This window comes from Marmota monax, unplaced genomic scaffold (genome assembly GCF_021218885.2).
Source record: "Marmota monax isolate L192 unplaced genomic scaffold, Marmota_monax_Labrador192_F-V1.1 WCK01_AAM20220418_F8-fsc00118, whole genome shotgun sequence".
In the NCBI taxonomy this organism is placed as follows: domain Eukaryota; kingdom Metazoa; phylum Chordata; class Mammalia; order Rodentia; family Sciuridae; genus Marmota; species Marmota monax.
The window spans coordinates 3,292,322-3,313,246 of NW_026695231.1; the positions used below are offsets into that span (position 1 = coordinate 3,292,322).

General features: G+C 34.8%; 1 protein-coding gene across 1 annotated transcript in view; it reads right to left on the minus strand.

Moving 5' to 3' along the window:
* Positions 1-20,925, minus strand: part of Ush2a (usherin) — a 763,436-nt gene that overhangs the window by 263,025 nt on the left and 479,486 nt on the right. The window contains exon 37 of the mRNA XM_046438452.2: positions 19,925-20,104. Within this exon, the coding sequence (XP_046294408.1) occupies positions 19,925-20,104 (180 nt within the window). The remainder of the gene's footprint in view (positions 1-19,924; positions 20,105-20,925) is intronic.

The following is a 20,925-nucleotide window of genomic DNA, read 5'->3' on the forward strand; positions in this document are numbered from 1 at the left end:
GGATTGACTTACTTAGAATAATATTCTCTTACTCCATCCATTTACCTGCAAATGCCATAATTTTATTCTTTTTTAATGTTGAGTAATATAAATGTTGCACTCCATTTAGGTATGATGAATTGAAATGCATTCTGCTGTCATGCACAACTAAGTAGAACAAATAAAAACTTAAGAAGCAAAAAAGAAGAAGGCTAGACAAAAATGTCTTAATATTTGGTTTTGGAAAGTCTTTTCTATTGTGTTTGTGAAAGATCACATGCTAATACAACTACAATAAAAATTCAAGCTGATACAAAAAAAAAAAACCACTTATAATTGTCTTACCAAATAAGGAAAACACAACTTTACACTAAAGCTAACTCAACCCTAAATACATTGACATAGTTGTCTTACTTCATCATTTATAAACACATATAAGGCTATCATCCTAGTTTATTAGCAACTACCTTCCTAGCCCAGACCTCATCCCCTTTGTCTGCCCCCTACTGCGAAATAAGTAAAAATCCGACACATTCCCATGAGCCATCCTAACATTTCCTGGTGATTCATAAGTTTCCACACAAAACATGCTATAAATATATTTATGAAAGAGAACATCAATATGGCCATGGCCTTCAGTCCTATAAGGGAATGTACTGTATCTGCTCCAGAGACTTTTCTGGCCCAGGAAAGGTAACTAGTAAAGTCTCATCAAATCTGTTTTAGATAAATGAATGTTGATTGAAGGCCAAAGTTTTTGTAGGGTTTAAAAATTTTTTATGTTAAAGTTATTAAGTAAATCAATCACTTTAATAGCTTTGGTTAACTGCCCCTTGAGAAATGTTTACATCTTGACATTCATTGATAAAAATAAACACATTAAAGGGGCTGGGGTTGTAGCTTAGTGGTTGAGTGCTTGCCTTGCATGCATGAGGCACTGGGTTTGATCCTCAGCACCACATAAAACAAATAAACAAAGATTGTGTCCACCTACAACTAAAAAGAAATTTGAAGGAAAAAAACAAAGAAACACTAAAATACCAAACAATTCTAAGCAGTTATTATATGCCAGGAACCTGAATGTTTTATATATATCCTCACATTTGATCCTCATGGAGGTTCTATGTATGAAGTAAGTTGAGACAAGAAAACGAAAGCTTGATAAGATGAAGTATTGTGGGCACACAGCTAATAAGTAGTTGGGCTGCTATCTGGATTCAAATGTCTCCAAAACTCATGTTCCTAACTTCTACTTATGGAAGTTCAAATGACCTGACCAAACCAGAACACTGACTCCTCTCACAGGTACAGAGGGGTCTGGCTTCCTTTCCCTACTTGTTCCACATCTTCCCTCCCTGGAGCCTAAAGATTCAGTTGGAGTGTAGATGCTGCTCTGCCAGCAGAGAGATCTTACAGCTAGGAGATTTGGAAGGATGCAATAAATTTTTGAAAAAAAAAAATTCAATTGTATCATTTAAATCTTGAGGAGGTTTTTGTAGTGGATGTTTGAAGACATTGTCTTTGTCTCTTGTCTCAGTCTTCATCTCTCCCTGTTCTGTGGTTTTTATCTCTTTCTTGGTCAAGGCATCTTTGACTCTGAGAGCTTCCCAAGAGGGGCTCCAGTGAAAACAGAGAAACAAGATACATAACAAGGACTATGGATTTCATGGACCCACACTAAAGAAATGATATATTCTCAAGGTAGCCATCAGTATAGTTAGAAGAGTATTTAGGACAAAAGCAGCATCTGGAAAGAAAGTATGTGAATATAATAAAAAATTAAAAAATCCATCATTTACTTTTTATCTCAGTGACAAAATATTTTAGAGCACATTATTGAATTTAAAAAATGATGTTTTTGTCTTTGATCTTTCACTGAATTCTTTGGGTCTATCTTTCCAAGGGAAACTCAAAACTTCACCAACATTTCAATGGCATGATAACATATCCATCTCAATTGGTGCAAATATTTGTCAAAACTACTACGAAACCCAATGGGCTGTTCCCACCTGGCTGAAGTAATTATTCTTCCTGAAATGAAAAATGGCCCATGTGTTCACTAAGAATGCTTTAATTAGAGTGGAAAAGAAGTAAGGATATCCCCTGTTACAGTATATAATAGGAGTAATATAGAAAGAGGGGGCAGAGGTGGGTCAAGGCCACCAGAATAAAAAGACACCACTGAATACTAATTGCTATTGACCATTTTGAGAAATAAAATAATTCCACTTCACGTTAGCATCCTTAGGACAACACACCTCCACCTCCACCTCTCTTTGTGATTTAAGATTAGAGAGTTACTTTAAATTACTTGGCAAGACAATTTCATTGAATTTGTTAGCCGGGAAACATCAGACAGACGGAAGTCATCCTCTGTTAATTCTGAAATACCCTACAGCTGTGAATGATGTGGTTCTTTGTGCTCAGAGAAAAATAGGGATCTTAAATTTCATTAGATACATTATTTGTTCAACTAGAATGTGGAACTGTCACTTTGTCAAACTAATTAGAGGCCTTGAGGTCATAATGCCCAGAAGAATTTTCTTTCTTTCTTTTGTATGTTAAACCACCAACCAAATTTTTTTCTTTTTTCCTTACCAAGATTTCCTAGATTTAGACACTTTTTTTTTGCTTTTGACATTTGAATTCCTCTTAGTAGTATTAAGGATGTATCTTAGATTCCTATTTATTCTGATATTATCATTTTCATTCAGTTAGTTTACAGACAGCAAAGATTAAATTGTTTTTCCTTGAGTATCTGGTTAATTAGATATCCTTTGTTTAGAGTGTATCTTTAATTTGGCAAAATAATTTAAAATATGTACAACAAAAATAATATTTAATTAATTTTATCCTATACTTAGTTCATAAAGTTTGTTCATTTCATTTAAAATAATTCTCTGAAGAATTTAGCCTTTGTGAAATTTAAAAGATATGCTTAGCAAGGTTACTAAATAATTTTCATAATGAGTAAATTCAAGCTAGTCTCAAAAGTAGCTCTCTTTAGAAGGAATACATTAAAGTTTCGCTTGTTGAATGTATCTAACAGGAACAAGAGCAAATAAATAAATGACTTAGGTAAGCAAAGAAAATAAAATATTGTATTTTAGAGTTAGACTAGAAATTAAAAAACCTTTGAATAAAAATTTTGGTCATTTGAAGAATCAGAAGGGATTGGTTATTAAAACCATCTTAACTATGGGCTTGTACCTACTATTCAAATTGATTAATTAATTATTCAAGTAATGCATAGCTCTAGGCTTAAAATTTATCATATATAGGTCAGCTGCTATGATTTGAATGTCTCTGTCCCCTCCCCCACAAAATACATATGTTGACATTGTTGTGGCCCACATGATATTAGGAGGTGGGATCTTTGGAAGCTGAATAGGTCATGGGGACAGATCACCCTCATGAATAGGTTTAGGCCCTTCTGAAAAATATTCTGGAGAGCTCTCCAGCTTCTTCTACTATGTAAGGTTAAAATTAGGAGATGGCTATCTACAAGGAAGAAGCTATAAGCAGACACCAAATCTGCTTGTACCTTCATCTTGGACTACCCAGACTCCAGAACAGTAAGAAATGAATTTGTTGTTTTGTAGCCATCTAGTCAGTAATGTTTTGTTCCAGACACCTGAATAAACCAAGACAATCTCCCTTATCTCAGTAGATCATTAACTTCAACTTCTTTATTAGGGAGAGCAAAACAGTAGTCATCAAAAGAATTTAAAATGATGAAAGAATTCTAAGAACTGATTCCACTTCGTAAGTAGAGTTAGAATAAAAATTTGAGAAATAAATATGATGCTCATTTGACCACAATGATGATCAATAATTATATGATTAGGTCCATGTGAAGAAAATTTATAATTAGGAAATCACTGGTAGTTTTGTTCTTTTTCTAGTAATTTAGCCACACAATTGTTACCCAGTATAACACTGGTATCAGAACATACATAAGATTTAATAACAAGGAATTTTATCATTTAAAGATTTAAGCACCTGGGGGTATTTGGAAGTCTGAAATAAATGTGTTCCTATAATGCCCTTCTTTAATTTGTATATAGCACAGATTAGAATACCCATTTTTGGAAGAATAGCATGGTAATCAAAACAGACTTTTCTGGAAGAAGAAAGAACTCCCTAAGAATTTCTAATTGGTAATTGGAAAATAAGATTATTAGGTATATTACATGGACAGGCTGTGGTCCTGTTTAATTGTAATGCTTCCTAGACTTCAGGAAAAATTGGGTTAATTTCCTACTGCCCAATCTTCTCCATCATGGGAGAAGAATTAAATTATGCTGTGTAATATGCAGTTATTATGTGTGTGTATCATGCTGTATGCATTACAAGACATCACATTTGCTCTTCTCGGTGTCAATCTCACAAGGTAATTCATATCATTTACTCCCATTTCAGAGATGAAAAAAAAAATCTGAGGCAAAGTATGATTATAGGAACTTGCTACAGTCACATAAAAAAGAGGAGGAGAAATTAATATTTGAAACAGATCTAGCTGGTTTTATAATCCATGCCCTTAATCAGTGGAATTATTTGCTTATGTGTGAGTGTACATATGTCTTTTATCATCTTACTGATAAACAGAAGAGGGATAAAATGTGACCCTTTCATATATATCATTTTATCCTGGAAGCTATTTTTTTTCCTCTCAATAACCTCTAATTTCTTATTTTGCAAGGAAATAAGAAATTTTCAATTTGTTTTTTTTCCTAAGTAAGTAAGCATGGACAAAAAGCTAAGATTATCAAGAATGTTTCACTGAGTGTAAGATATTTAGGTTCAATTGTTTCTGAGGAAATATCTCAAATATGTCTAAATCTTACAGATTTTTCAAGTAGCCTGCATCCATTCTACAGAAAGACTGTATTCAGCCATGTCCCTGTCAGACACAGTAACAGAAATTACTGTATGTTTTATTAAAAACCTATTTTGTGTGTGTGTGTGTCTTGCTCTCTTTTTATCTAAAACCCTAATTTAGTTGTTGTTCCCTTAGGTACAAAGTACACAGTTCATAATTCATTTGATATAAAATGTCACTTTAGATTCTTGCCCTTCTTTGATAAATGAGAAAAAACATGTACATTTCAATTTCCTCAATGCCAGAACTACCAGGAACAACCCCCTGTTGTGCTTCTCAAAGACCTTTGTGTTAAATTAAACATCAAGATTCAGAAACTGTGGGGAGGGATATTTCTAAGTCAGAGAGAACAAATACATGAGACAGAGGGAGACAGCTAATGCTTTTCCTACCAGTCAAGTGATATCTCCCAAAGAGTATCTTTGATCCTCAAATTAGTCCTCACTTATAATTTAGTATACCACAACCAATCTGCTGCTTCCTTACATTTAGTTTTAAGAGGCAGTTGTTGGAATTATCAAGGAAAATACAAAGTTATATGTTTATGAGTTCATTTAATTTTCAACTTAATAGTGATAGTTTATGTAAAACGTTTATTTAATATGTATCATGCTTTCTATGCTTTTAAACAAATAATTGAGAACCTACTTAAGCACCAGCTGATCTGCTCTGTGCACACATTCTTTATCCTTTGCTTAAATCCATCCAGGAAGGTTCTGTGATTATGAAACCCTTTGTCAAATGAACAAACTAAGGCTTAGAGAGGACAGAACTTTCCAAGGTTAAATAAGGAGTACATAAAAATTCTGGGGGCAATGGGTTCTATATTAGTTGAATTCCATAGTTTGACAGACACTGTGGTCAATTTGTTTAACCAATGCACATATTAGGAAATTTTCTTACTTGATTTATAGAGTCAACTATGTGAACAAGATTCAAGCCTTTGTCTGTGGTCATGCTGCAATTTCAGATTTTGATAAAGAAGGTATTTCTCCTAATTGTCTAAAGGACACAGATAGTCATTCCCATGACCGTTCTGGAAAATGATTTCTCCACATATTCACACTGTTCACAGGGGCTGGATTCTAGAATATTCTACCTTCGAATGAGTGGCCTGTAGTGTTTTTAATCTGTTCATGGAAAGTTGATTTAGTATAATAATAAACATTATTCACTTCTTTATACTTTCCTTCATTTTTACAAATATAAACTATTCCCTCTCTTTTAATGAAGTTTTTGACTTTTTCAAATTTAACACCATTAGATAAACTAAATCTCTCTTTATAGGCCTAGAAATTTTGTACAATCAGAAGAATCACATGTCCTCATTTTCTTTGAGATACAGAGAGCATTAACACAAAGAACTCAAATTTAGTCAGGTCCTAAGAGAGGGTAACTTGGTAATTAACAATAATGATGCCATTATTACATATTAATATTCTGAGTAAATGTATTCGCACTAGTTTTAATAAAATTTTCTGTACCATATATGCACAAAAGCTTCTACAACAGCAAGTCAAATCAGAAAATCTAAATTTTGTATCACAAGCCAAAGGAAGAAAGGCATATTACAACTCACAATGCACTTAAGAGATGAAAGTGCAGAAAAGAATATTTTCAGAAAAGTTATGATTCTTCATTTCAAGATAGATCAAGATAAGGACTATCTTAAATATTGTCTTATTTTCATTCAAGTATATATTAGAAGTTTGTGGGTGAATACGAAAGATTTTCAAACTAGATGGTGTGCAAGTAAGTACATAAAACCACATTGGGTAATAATGGGTCCAATACATTGTCTTTTTGTCTTCCACAAAGAGTGTATACTACATAATATTGCTTCTGATCAATGTTTTTTTGAAAGGCTGTAAAAATGTTTAACCAATTATTTTTTTCACCTCTCATTAGAGGATAAACTGAGGAGCATGGATCATGTAGCTAACCAGGGACACACCCCAGTCCTTTCCCAATGGGCTTCCAACACCCAACAGTACAACCAAACTATACCCTTGAAATTGGATTTGACACAGCTGTAGAGCCAAGCTTCTTTTTCAGACACCTGTTGATCAGTGCCTAGACATCTGTGTTTCCTCTGCTAAAGATGATATGAGAGGTCAGTGCAAGGCATGCCCACTGAATAACAGATGATGGTGACTCAAAACTAGTCTTCTATAGCCAGGCTCTAGGCTTCAAAACAGTCTCTGCCTTTTCCCAGTTGCATGGCTTTAATGTACTAGTTGCAAGCCAAATTCCTCATGTGCAAATAAAGATAATGACAGCACTATCCTTGTAGAATTTGTGAAGATTAAATGAGATACTGTATGCAAAACAGAGCTTGCACCTAGTAAATGCTGGCTTGTTATGAGTGATCATTGCATCAAAAAACTTTTTATGAGATAAAAGATTACATGATAATAATTGTTCTCTAGGTAACTGGAAGCTAAATCAGTCTACTCTGTGGAGTTACATTTATGAACTCCTAGACGAAGAAAAAAACAAAAACCCTAACTATGAGATCTAACAGCCAGCCAACCCTGGCATCCAGGATAAAGCTATAACTGACTTGAAACACATTTGAAAACCCTACGGAGGAGGTGTAGCCACAAGACACTCATTAAAGAAAACTCCCAGAGGGAAGAGATTCAGGTTTTAGTTACATGGAGCTCCTTGTAACAGATGTTCTGTGAAGGAATCAAAGAGCAGAGGAAATTTCCTTGACAGCATCTTCACAGTAGGACCGATTAGTGTTCCTCAGTGCATAAAACATCAGGCCTATTGCTTTTTGGTGCCACAGGTAGGGCTCAGCATCTGGAACTGGTTATCCATGGTATCCATAGCTGTCACATTCAGGAAGTCTGTGAGCAATGTGTCTACTTCCTTATATTGGAAAGGCCAATGGCCCTAAGAATGGAATTTCCTTTCTATATTCAAAAACAAGTTGAGCACAGGGGCCTGTTCTGCACGTTTTTCCCTCAGTAATTCTGTGTCCCAGTTATAAGTGTGAAATAGAAGCATGGACAAAATCACACAACATTTTTGATTTGAAGGTATTTCAGGGATGCTCTAGTTCTGTGGTTTTCCAACTTGGGCATGCATCCAAACTACCTGGTGGGGAGGGGAGTGAGAGGGCATCTGTTAAAATCTATTATATAGATTGGTTGACCTCAGCTTCAGAATTTCTGATTCAGTAGATGGAGGGTGGAGCTTAAGAATCTGCATTTGGAATAAGTTCCCAGGTAATGATGATGTTCCTAGTCTGGAATCCTGCTGTGAGAACCACTGATGTGGTTTAAGTCTGTCATTTTAGTGATGAGAAACCTGTAGTGTACTCAACTAAATTACTTGGGTCAAACCAAATAGCTAATGTGTGTAAGAGTCATTGGCAAAACTCAGGACTCTGAGACCTGAAAATAGAGGAGAAGTTCCTTAGAAGATTGTCAGGTGAAATGAATCTGAAGAGCACCTTCAGAATAGGGCTGGTGATTTCACAGATGTAGACCTTATTATTACAGTTCACATCAGGTTTGTTTCTTGAGGTCTCCTCATTTGAGAGCTCAAACAAAAATCCAGCATGCATTTTGAGCTGCCATGGTTTAGTATGATTTTGTTTGTTTGTTTTGTACCAAGGATGGAACTCAGGGGTGTTGAAACACTGAACCATACTCTTAACTTTTATTTTGAAACAGGATCTTGCTAAGTTGCAGAGGGGCTCAATAAATTGCTGAGGCTGGCCTTGAACTTGCCATCTTTCTACCTCAGCCTCTGGGATTAGAGGTGTGTGCCACTGCATCTGGCATTTGGTATGATTTTTAAGAAGTCACAAGGCTTCTCTGATTCTACTTTTCCCCCTTTCTCTCAAGCATCTATGGTTTAAACATTTTTTTGTTTTCAAGTGACAGAAAGTCTAACCCATGGAGGCATAAATAATGAAAAGGATTAATTGGTTCCTGTAAAAGAAAAGTCAAAAGAAAACATTGGTTTTGGTTTTAGGTAGCACTGGATTCAAAGGATCAAATTACACCAGCAGAATCCAGTTTACCTTCTCTCAGGTCTCCTCTGCTTTCCCCCATTCCCAGACTGCGTGGCTATATTCTTGAACTCTTTGCAGGACAAGGGTCTGGCAGAAGATTCAATAGAATCTTGACTCAAATACATGTAGGACAGGACTTCCAAGTCTGCTGATTATACTGTTTTATTGTGTTTCATTGGCTCTGTTTGGAGCACCTGTATACCACTCCCCCACCAAGAAAAAAATCACTGTGGCGAGGGGAACACAATGTTTTCACTGACCGTAACATCCACACACAACACTCGAGCTCTAGAGAGTGTTGAAGCATGGACAGGTGGCAGGAAGGAAATTGAAATTCCATAAGCAAAAGAAAAATTGAAGGTGAGCTTGGGTGAGAAACATAATACAAAGCTTTTATTAGCCCCTGGAGACAAGTAGCCCCTCATTATCCCAGGGGAATATGTTCCAAGACCATCAGCAGATAAATAAAACTTCAGATAGCACCAAACTTTCTAAATACAATACTTTTCTCTAAATATACATGCCTATAATAAACTTTAGTTTATAAATTAGGTATAGTACAGATTAACAAATTTATAACAAAACAAATGTGAATTTCTTTTTTTATTCTTCTCAGTTTAACAGAAGATTTCTGGTTATTAACAGATTATAGCAAACTTAGTATATGACTTCTTTTTCTTTCCATTTTAAGTTGACACCTTACATCTTTTCATTCAAAGGAAGCACTTAAGACTTCTCTTTGACATATATGAATAGCCATCATCACTACTCTTGCACATTGGGACATTTTCATTAAAATGAGGGTTACTTGAACAGACTGGTATGATCTGATGACTGAGATGGCTACTTAATGAGTAACAGGTGAGTAGCATATACACCATGAATATGCTATACAAAAGGATGATTCAGAGTTCAGTGATGGAATGAGATGATAGGAGATTTCATTACATTATTCCAAACAATGTGCAATATAAAACTTATGAATTGTTTATTTTTGGAATTTTCCATTTAATATTTTTAAACTACAGTTGACCCAGGATAACTGAAATTGCAGAAAGTGAAACTACAGGCTAGGTGGGCTACCAAAGTAAGCATTATTAACTTCTGACTATGTGCCTAGAACCAAAGTAAACCATGAGAAGAACAGAGACAGAAAGATCAGCTATGACAGCTCTATATATCAGCATTCATTCATTCATTCATTCATTTATCGTTTGACATGAATTTTTCTTTATTCTACTAGGTGAGACATGACACACATATATATAACATTTAAATAAAAATGGAAGACAGTGTAAGTTCCAAAGTGATCTATAAAGTGTGAGGGAAAGTACTAATTTCATAAAGCATATATTAGGACTAGGGTTGTGGTTCAGTGGTAGAGCACGTACCTCATGCTGGTGAGGCACTGGGTTCAATCCTAAGCATCACGTAAAAATAAATAAAAAAAATGTATAGTGTCCATCTACAACTAGAAAAAAATAAAAAAAAAACATATATTAGATAACATTACATTCCAGTTTCATTTTCCCCAATTAAGTACTAGTCAGAATATCATAGTGGTTATAATGAATGCAACCTGTTGTCCCAATCAAATTAAGCTTATTCTTCATTAAATTTTACAGGACTCTAGAAACATTAGACCCTGGGTGGTCTACACCCCTTTACAGAGATATGGCAGAAATTTCCATGATATTGCTAATAAAAAGAGATTAGACGTGTGGCATTTAGGTGTCTAAGATATATTAAGGTTTGTCTCACTTTTGCAAGAGTCTATATACAAGCAGGTAAATGTTCACAGAATTTTATGCAAGTCAGGCACAGAGTTGACTTGCATAAAAGTCTGTCTATGATAAAAAAAGAAAACAATAAAAGAATAAGAGGTTATTTTAAAGAAATAAAGCAAAAATTTCTTCAGGGCACTATAAGAATTCAAATAAAACTTGAAGTCGCTTTCAAACTGCAGAGCCAGTCAGACAGACATGATTTTTTTTTAACCTTAAAGATTTTAGATAAACCTTTCTTCCAAGATAAAAAAAGCAAAAAGGGGAATTGTACTTATTCTTTTTAAAAATATGATTTTTAAATATCAATGGAACTTAAAGGAACAATACTTCCCACTCCACTCCCCTGGCAAAGGAGGGAAAAAAATGTGATTTTAATTAAAGTTTTTTTCTTTTTTTTAGTCTATCTGCCTTGCCCCAGGATGCTCTAAAGATAGCTCTTAATTGTGCATGTGGGCGTGTGTGAGCCACAAGAGAGTATGCAAATGTGAGAAGCTGGCAGCCCTTTGCTAGGGGCTTGTTGAGTCCATGGTAAGCACACTTCAAAGTTCCCTTCCCTCTTCTCCATGGCTCAGAAGTTAGTTCCTTTCTAAAGTGTTTTCATAAGCAGGAGGTTCATTGTCAAGATGGTGAATATGAAAAGTGAAGAAAATTTCACCAATTATAAGGTAAAAATGTATCCCTCCCTTTTTTGCTCTTGATACATCATTTTGTAAACATGCACACACACACACACACACACACACATACAGCAGAATAAACTATCCTTGCAAAAGGTAAAGGTAAATTGTTTTTTATAAAAGTAAGCATGTTTAAGACAGTCATAAGTACTGTAGTTTAGTTCTTATAGTTGAGAGAAAGCATGGGTTAAACTAAATGGCCTAGAATGTGTTTTCAAAAATATACTATTTTATTAAGAATTTAAATACTGTTTATTTGTTGAATCCACCTACTTTATTACCTTCAACGGGTTGATTTTTCCAGGGGAAAAATAGCAGCACATTTGGATGATATACACAGAAGTAAAACATTATGCACAACTATTCTAAAGATTCATATGAACTGGGTATAATATAAATTGTGTAGCTTTTAATATACTGAAAGTAAAGACAAACCATCTGTTTATGTGTTGGAATGTTGTTGTGTTAAAGAATGCTATTCCTCACCATCCTATATCTTCATTGTGGTTTTTACATTATAAAAGGCAGTTAATCTCATCTTTCCTTGTACCCTCTGAATAAAGTAATGCACCATCTTAGCCTTCTGTTTATTTACATTTCTAACCTACAGTTTATTTTTTTTTCATTCCATTCCTTTGCACCTTTTCAATTTTTAAGATCTACCATGGCCACCTGCATGTTAAAGTTTCTACTTATATCTTGCCAATAAATCAGTGAACACAGAGCAGATGAAGAATAGAAAGCACATGTGGATGGGCTCTGTATTTGCACAGGGCAAGAAAGCTTTATCAATTTTGAGAACTATTAATTGCATTTTGAAAAGTAGCATGTTAACATTTTACTAAGAGAGAGTTTAAAAGGCATAGAAATATTTTAGTGTTCTGTGCACTACAGTGGATGAGGAAAATGAAAGATAAAATGAGGCTTTCGTTTACAATTTTTTTTTCTTTTTTGGTCTCTCCCTGTTTACTGAAATTCTAAGTGCTTTTAGGGATGGTATATAAAAAATAGCATTCTCCCTATGGTTGGTCAATAACGATAACCACAGTCCTCTTAGTCTTAGAAAGGGATTTTGGTTAAAATTAGAAAACTGAAATGTTCAGTTCTTTCCTTAAAGAATTGAAGGAGGAAGACAAATTCACTTGAGCAAATCATGCCCCAAATCTTAGACTGAGTTTTTTAATATTAAATATTATTATTATTATTATTATTATTATTATTTAGTTGTAGTTGGACACAATTCCTTATTTATTTATTTATTTTTATGTGGTGCTGAGGATCGAACCAAGGGCCTCGAATGCTCGTGGGGGAGCACTCTACTGCTGAGCCACAACCCCAGCCCCTCAGGCTGGGTTCTTAATCAATTGAAGGGATATAATCAGTATTTATTTTTTCCTCCTAAGGCAGAGCTGTTTCAACACTTAACCTAAGAGAAGAATTTGATGGCTCTGTCCTGCCCTCCTAGTAGACAGGCTGCTTCCAGGGTGGACCATCCTGCCACCTTCCATACACTTTCTTCTCTTAAATAGTAGGCACTCTCTTTACTAACTATTCTTAGCCAATTTGCCAGACTAATAAAGAATTTCCATTTATTCTGTAATGCACAGAAACAGCAGCTGATGACTGTTTATTTCAAGGGCAAAATTCTGCAGCCACCTGTAGAATTATATACTTACCCAAAATGCAGGCATATTTTTCAAAAGTATTATATCAGCTGTGCTTCTCATTGTAATATCACTTAAGCTGATGAATACTAGTAAAATAAGAGAAACTGGCTTCTATGAAAATGGTTTCATAAAACTTAAAAATTATGAAAATAAAACAATACTGTCAAATTAGTGTAGGAAAAATAACTGAAAGACAGGAGAAAATATAAAAGTCTAGAAAGAGTCTATAATTAGGTTATTCCTTACTCATTTTTTTTTAAATTAAAGGAACTTTAAAAGTAGGAATTATAAACTATACACTATGGGTACTTTATGTAATAAAAATGATGGACTTATAAATAGCAAACCAAAAACCTAAGAAAATAATTTGACCCTATATAACAATAATTGGAAGGTAAATATTTAATTATGTGTTATAAACTAAAGTTGTATTCAACATATATTTGGATTTTTTTAAATGCTCTATTATAACTCCCATTTTCAGTCCAATTGCCAGTCACTAAATATAAGTTAATTGAAATGCTACTAGGGATAGAATCCAGGGGCACTTAACCACTCTAGCTCTACACCCACAGAGCTTTTATTTTTTATTTTTAGTTGTTAATAGACATTTATTTTATTTATTTATTTTTATGTGGTGCTGAGGATTGAACCCAGTGTCTTATGCACGCTGGGCAAGCACTCTACAACTGAGACACAACCCCAGCTCACCCTTGGAGCTTTTTATTTTTTTTTATTTTGAGACAGGGTCTGCTGAGGCTGGCTTTGAACTTGTGATCTGCTTGCCTTGGCCTCCCAAGCTAAGGCTTACAGGCATGCACCACCAGGCCTGGCTGAAAATGGTGGTTAAAACAAAGAAGTAAACACACACACACATATTCAAAGAAACGGGCACACACAATCACACACACACACAAGATGCCTCAAAAGGGCCTTATGTTATTTATTTCTATGGTGCTGTGGCAATCTTCACAGGACTAAAATAAATTAAATTTAGAATGAATTCAACCCTAAATGTTGGACTGAATTATAAAAAATGGTTATCTAAATAAAAGAGGAATAACAAAAGATAAATTTCAAGGTTATTATCCAAGTTATAACTACAAAGTTTTGGTCATTGATTAAGCAAATATTTTGTGCTAGGCACTGGGGTTATAAAAAAAAAAATCAAACACAGATTGATATGATTTCTGTCCTCAGAGGTCATAGTTATAAGCAAAAATGTGAAGATTTAGACTCTAGATTAAAGAAATAACTAAAAATAATTTTGAAAATCACACACATAACATAGGAGCTCAGAATTTTTCTACATAATATTGAGTTTTAATCATTTAAAAAAAACCAGTGATACATATTTTTTAATATTTGTCCTGAAATAAAATAAAATATTAATTTTCATGTTAGGAAAGATTTTCTTAGATCGTCTCCAAGGAAAATGTTGATAAACAGTTTTGGAGGTCTAGATAAACATCTAGACCTCCAAAACTGAGAGCTAAATAAGCATCTTTCTTTATAAAGTACCCAGCTTTGTGTATTTTGTTGTAGCAACTGAAAATGGACTGACACAATAGGAAAACAGAGCAAAGCACACAGCAAGCACCAAATGTTTACCAAGACAGGCACTATGCCAAGCATCTTGAATATGTTGTGGTGTTAAATCCTGGGAACAATTCTTTCATGTGGAAATTATCATCTTGCCTGTTTTCTAGATGAACAAACTGAGGCTGTTCTATTTATAGGTCTGCTCACAGTCTCTCAGTCAGTGAGTGAAAGAGATAGATTTAAATCTGTCTCTAAGTCTATACTTTTAACATGTGCTTACATTTTCATTCCTAATAATACCACTCCTTTCATTTCATTGATGGTTTTAGGTGGAGAGTGTTATCAGGGAAGCAGGGAGATTAAAAAATGACCCTTTAAAACAATCACTCTCAACTATTCTGCTTTCTCACTTTCGGATTTTCTAAAAACACATTTTGAAAAAATGAACAGATTCCTCAGGCATAGGACTTTTATGAACTTCCAAAATTATAATAATCCCCATCCATTTAAAGGTATAAATAACAAATTATTTACTGCCAGGGAAAAACCCGAATAAGTTCACAAACTAAACGGGCTCTGAGTTCCTTCCACTATGACACTGAAGCAGTTCAGAAAAAGATAAACAGAAGAAAAATATTCCTTTTGGAAAAAAATATAAAACTTTCATAAAAAAATCTGTTTCTAGCTCGTCAGTATGGAATTTGTCACTAATCATTTTAAACTATGCCCTTTTATGCTTCTTCTGTCTCTTTTCGCTTTCTGAGTAGTTCTTTGATGTAACAAAGACAGTTTCAGACAAGATTTCAGTTCATCTGGAAAAAAAAAAGGTTTAAGTCTGGAGGCAAAATGCAGTGTATTTAAAATTTATATACTCTATAATGCCTTTGTTCTGAACTTGAAGATCCTGCAAAACTTCTAAGCTTCTTTGCCTTCTTCTTCTAAGCTCATTTGTTCTTCCTGTGCTTATTATCATGCAACTGTGACTTTAACTGGTGGCTCCATCATTTAACTACATGCAGAGTCATGGCTGACCCTTTCTGATCAATTGCCAATCCATACAGGTTTGACTGATAAAAGAGCCAATTAGATTTAAGCAAATTAAGGGACATCACCAATGTCAACCACTTATTAAACTGAATGCTGAATTCCATGCATACAAAACACTAATGCACTGAGCCCCATTAAGCGTTGAAATCCTAACCCCATTAGTAACTCCAGACCTTGAAGGGGTAAAGGCCAGAGGAAAGTTTCATATTTATGGATTAACATTTGGATTCCGTTTTTATTTTTTTAATTCTTTTCCTAGAACTCTTGAACCTGTACCATAATGCTATTCAAGAGCTCAGATTAAATATATTCTTCATTTCTAAGAGTATCTGAGTGCTAAATATGAGCATTATGTTATTACAAACAACCTAAAATATTGTAATTATGGAAGTACAAAAACCTGAGTGCACAGAGGTAGGGGAGGATGTGCTACATAAATGAAAATAAGAGAACACCTCCAGATTTCCAAATAAAATTTAAGATGAATTTATAAGTAAAACGTGTGAGCTATTTGGGATATGCCCCTGCTCACCTACATGCTTAGCTATTGATGGTGTCCTTTTCTTACATTCATTTCGGTGTTCATATAACTTGGCTTTTATCATATTTTTAATCACATTTTTTTCTTATCAGAAAAACAAACATAGCTACTAGCAAATCCATTGTTTGTAACCACCTAACTAAGAGATATGAACCATACCAAAATTCTTCATATCATGTTCCTTTACCTCTCCTTTCTAAATTCCTATATAAACCAAGGACCATTCACCCCCAGCTCACTGGAGTAACCACTCTAGGGGAGAAAGCAGAGTGATGAGATGATGAAACCTGGGAATATTCCCTACCTCCAGTATTTCCTCCCTTTTGACAGTCAGTACTGCAATTATGTTTACATGGCCATAGCTTTCCTACAGTGGACAGCAGCACACAGAAAAGGTCATACTTTTTGCAGCTGAGAACCACTATAAGGTGGCTGAGGTACAAATGAAACCTGGGCAGCACTGGAGCAATGATAAGCTTATGATTTAAAACTAGTAATTAAGCTATCTTGACTGATTTATTTATTCATGCATTCACCAATTATTCATCATGTGCCTACCATGTGTCATGTTGGGTCTAGGCACTAAAGATAAAAATGTGAATAAGAAACAGTCCCTGCTGCATAGGGTCTCACAACCAGTGATTGTGATGGTCAAATTAAACAGGCGATTTTAATGTGACGTGCTTGTGCTCTGGGACACAGAAGGGCCCTATGTCCATCTTTGTTGGTGAGGGGATGCTGGGAGCCATTAGCCAAGTAGGTATGACAATTTCCTTGCCAGCGTACCTCATGTTGCAGTGACATTGAATGTAGGTGACCTTGCTCAAGGACCAGGGCGGATTAGGGTGTTCCCGGTTTAGGATAATCGGGTTTAGGGCGTTCCAGGTTTAAGATTATTCCTGCTGGGAATAGGGCGTATCCTGCTGCCTGAGTTCCCCTTGAGTTCTCACGGGGTTCAGACAGTATATTTTGGAGATAGAAGCCCAGTGGAGGTGAATTTGGGCAGAGAACGTGGATTTCCCCAGAACGTGTTTGTAGACGGCTGGTGTGAGTTCGGGAATAAAGAGTTGCTGTTTGAATCTACAAGCTGTGTGGTGGCTCGTGATTGTGTGCCCAGCCAGACTGCGGCAAGGGACAACTTGCTGATGGACTGATTTCTCAGTGAAAACTTCAAAAATGAGTCAGTCTGGGACAGAGAAAAGAAGCAAAAGGAGTTTTCCAGGCTACATTGTATAGCAAACATTTGATAAAGAAAAAAATAGCATTTTTGATTTGCCCCAACCTTCTATGATTATGTTTTTAGTCTATACTGAAAAGAAAATATAGCTAAAGATGTTATCATTACAATCTTACATAATCTAGCATTGAAAGATACTAAGAATTCCACATTACCATAAAAGAGATCTAGTTTTTGAAATCAGAGAAATGGCAATAATGATAAAATCCAAATATAATGGAAAAATAAATAGCACATAGAAACCTTCTCTGCGCATAAGTTGGTTAGCTCGTGTATATCGGTTCATTTATTATTCATTTCAGTATGAAACACAGTTCACTGGACAGGGGCATGGAAGATTTCTTTAATAACTCTCAGTACTAATTTAATTCTACTTAAACACACATATTCTAGTGAATGCCACATGCTTTTCAGCATGATTTTTATGTGTAAATCAGGATAATATGTTTTCAGATCATTAAGTAAAAGGAAGCATGAACTAAAACCTATTTAATCAATGAGGTATCACCTTTAAACTGCCACAAGGTCATAAAAAAGATAATTTCAAAGCTATAAGTTTCCTAATTGTAATCAACAACAATCTAATGATGAAAGAAAGTATGTCCTAATGGCTATAATAAACTTGAGCAAATCTCTGTCTGTTTTTGAAGACATTTGCTTCCTCTTTGGGTGAAGAGTCTTCCCCTAAATTCTGAATTTCTGAATACATACCATGAAAGATCTCATTGGGCTCAGAAAACATTATGATAATGACACAGATAAGCATCCTCAGGGTGAGAGGAAGATAAGCCTCACTTAGCAGTTTGACTCTGTTCCACTGCCTCAACATAAAACAATATTTTAGTTTCTTCTTGTTTACATAATATTAACCCTTCTACTCAATACACCCACACAGTGTGTACTGAGTTACAGTGGGAGCTTTCTGGTTTCAACTGAATCATCTAATAACAAATGATTAGGACCATACATTCTAAAATATACATGCAATAAATTTAATCAGGCTTATTTTATCAATACCAGCTAAATTACTCTTAAGTTATACATTATCTAAATCAGTGTAAATGCCATAAAGTGAATATATAACTCATTAAATATTCTATTTATCCTGTTAAGAAAAGTATTCATAAGCAACTTAAAATTTCTACTAAAGTATCAATTGCTCTTTGATTCCTAAATGTGAATGAAGGGTATTAAATACCAAGGTTTAGAGTCATCACAAGTTTCTGCTATTTTTTTCAGGTGGATTAGAGGGAAAAATGAAGATATGATTAACCAATGCTCCTTTCTTTGGTTTTGTTTTGTGTTGTGTTCTCTAATTAAAAATAAGCATCTATCCAAATTCAATTTCTTTTTAAAATTAATTCATGAAATCTGATACTTACCCATATTGATCAGTCCTGGAAATCTCTTTTAAGCATTCTTTTCTCAAATAATGTGGCTTCTGCCATTTAGAATTTTAAGTGTTTTAGTAAATATCCATTCATTAACTCTTATAATGTCATAAAAGGAAAGAATTGTGAGTGGTTCTTATGCCACAACAGGTAATAAATCTTTTCCTGGGGGAAGAGATTTCATAGGAACTACAGATACAGCTGTATTTTTCTCCAGTGATGTGGCATTTTTCTGCTGTTAAGCTCTTTATGACCAGAGGGAGATTTAGTTATGCAGCTCTGTAGATGGCTGATAACAAGACCATGATATTCTTCCTCAGTCTACAAAACCTTGGTTCCTGGAAGTGTGGCTATAGGGCACAAAATTATGGTCCTAGGGTCCTTCTCCTTGGATATTTTCAGGAAGTATACATTCCTGAACACTCAACTGAGAATCGAGCCCTTATTATGAGGCATACTTTCTGTTCAAGGGCCATATATACTAATCTGAGAGGAAGTTCTTCTTAGCACTTAGTTCGCACAAATAGGATAATGGTGGAGTTGATTAAAGATCAAAGTAACATTGATTTTGGCAATTTTAACTAACTTGAATCAACTTTTAATAGAAATATTTAAAACATACACATCTAAACTATATTACATTAGCACCACTAAAACATAATCATTAGGATATACAGTAAAATTGTTTGTCCGGTGGCATAAGTACAGTGTTCTAGTCTGTGTAATGCCCTTTTTGCCAAACACAAAAGCATCTAAACTAGTTCCTCAGGAAACCAACAATGAGAAACATTTGCAGTAGAAAATTAAAGCTTCAATTTAAAAATAAAAATTTTGAATCTAAGTAAAGTCTCAAACGAAAATAATTTTCAACCTTCTTAACATGCAGAAAGCCAGAGATATGTGTATGTGTATGTGTGTTCAGTACGCATACATACATATACATATAGGACAAGATGAAAGCAGACTCAACAACAAAAGAATATTAATAAGTCTCAATAAATCTAAATGAAACAACCAGAGATTCAACCGAGCCTCTAAGTTCTAGAAAACACTTAATTCCAACAATAAACAAGATACTCAATGGTGTCTTAGTGCCTAAGACATTCAATTAAAATTAGAGAGCCAATATTTTTCATAGACTTACCCCATGGTGGCATTGCAATCGTTATAGCGTCACTTATCAAGCTGCCTTGGCTATTGGTAGCATTCACTTGTACCGTATAGTTAGTAAAAGGAACCAACCCATCAATGGGCACCCAAAGGTTGGAATCTCCACTGCTGTGCATGACTTTTGTGCCACTCAGAAGAGTGTAGTTATTACCTGCTGATTAAAAAAAAGAAAATTATTGACCTTAGTATAAGGGCTCTTTCTACAATTTGAAGATTTAAGGGGAGGGGTTCCTGAACCTCTTGTAATAAATTGCACTATAAGAGCACTGCCCTAAGCTACACTGTATGCACTCCCATCAATATGCACTCTCATGTTACTATGTTGTGAACAAAACCAAACCTGGGCTGACAGTTCCAATTCATTTATTGTGGTGATTGAAATAGCTTGACTGATATTTGAAAATACTATGAAACCATATCACAAGTATCATGAATAGAAGAAAAAATATTGCACAGATAATTGGATTATTTAATGAGTTGTGTTTTACTGAGTTGTGTTTTAATGAGTTGTGTTTACTTTTTATCCTTTTTGAGGTTTTCTTTTTATCCTTGAATTCTCATGGGTGTGCAGAAAGAAATAACACAGTTCGCTCCAAATAGGATGGTCCTAGATATAAATCGTATGCTCAGATACATGTCAGATGTTTTCTGTATCATCATCTGTGGTATTTTCTGCTCATCTTGCTCAAGAGGTGGGTTTTCTTTGTACTTAATACCCCTTCAAATAGGAATTGGTCAAAATATCCTAAAAAGCAACCGGAGATGGGAGATAAATCATGTTCACTTTGATCAAATGTGGTTTTTAGTTCTATTGGTAAATGCAGGGAAGTCCCTGACTGTGTAACAGAATGACTTCCAATATACCTCATCCATGTGCCACCACCCCATCCTCACCAAGCTTTAGCAACCCATTCGCAAGTCTCAGCATATCTGGGACATGGAAAAAGACTGGTGCCTAACAACAGTGTGTTCTCT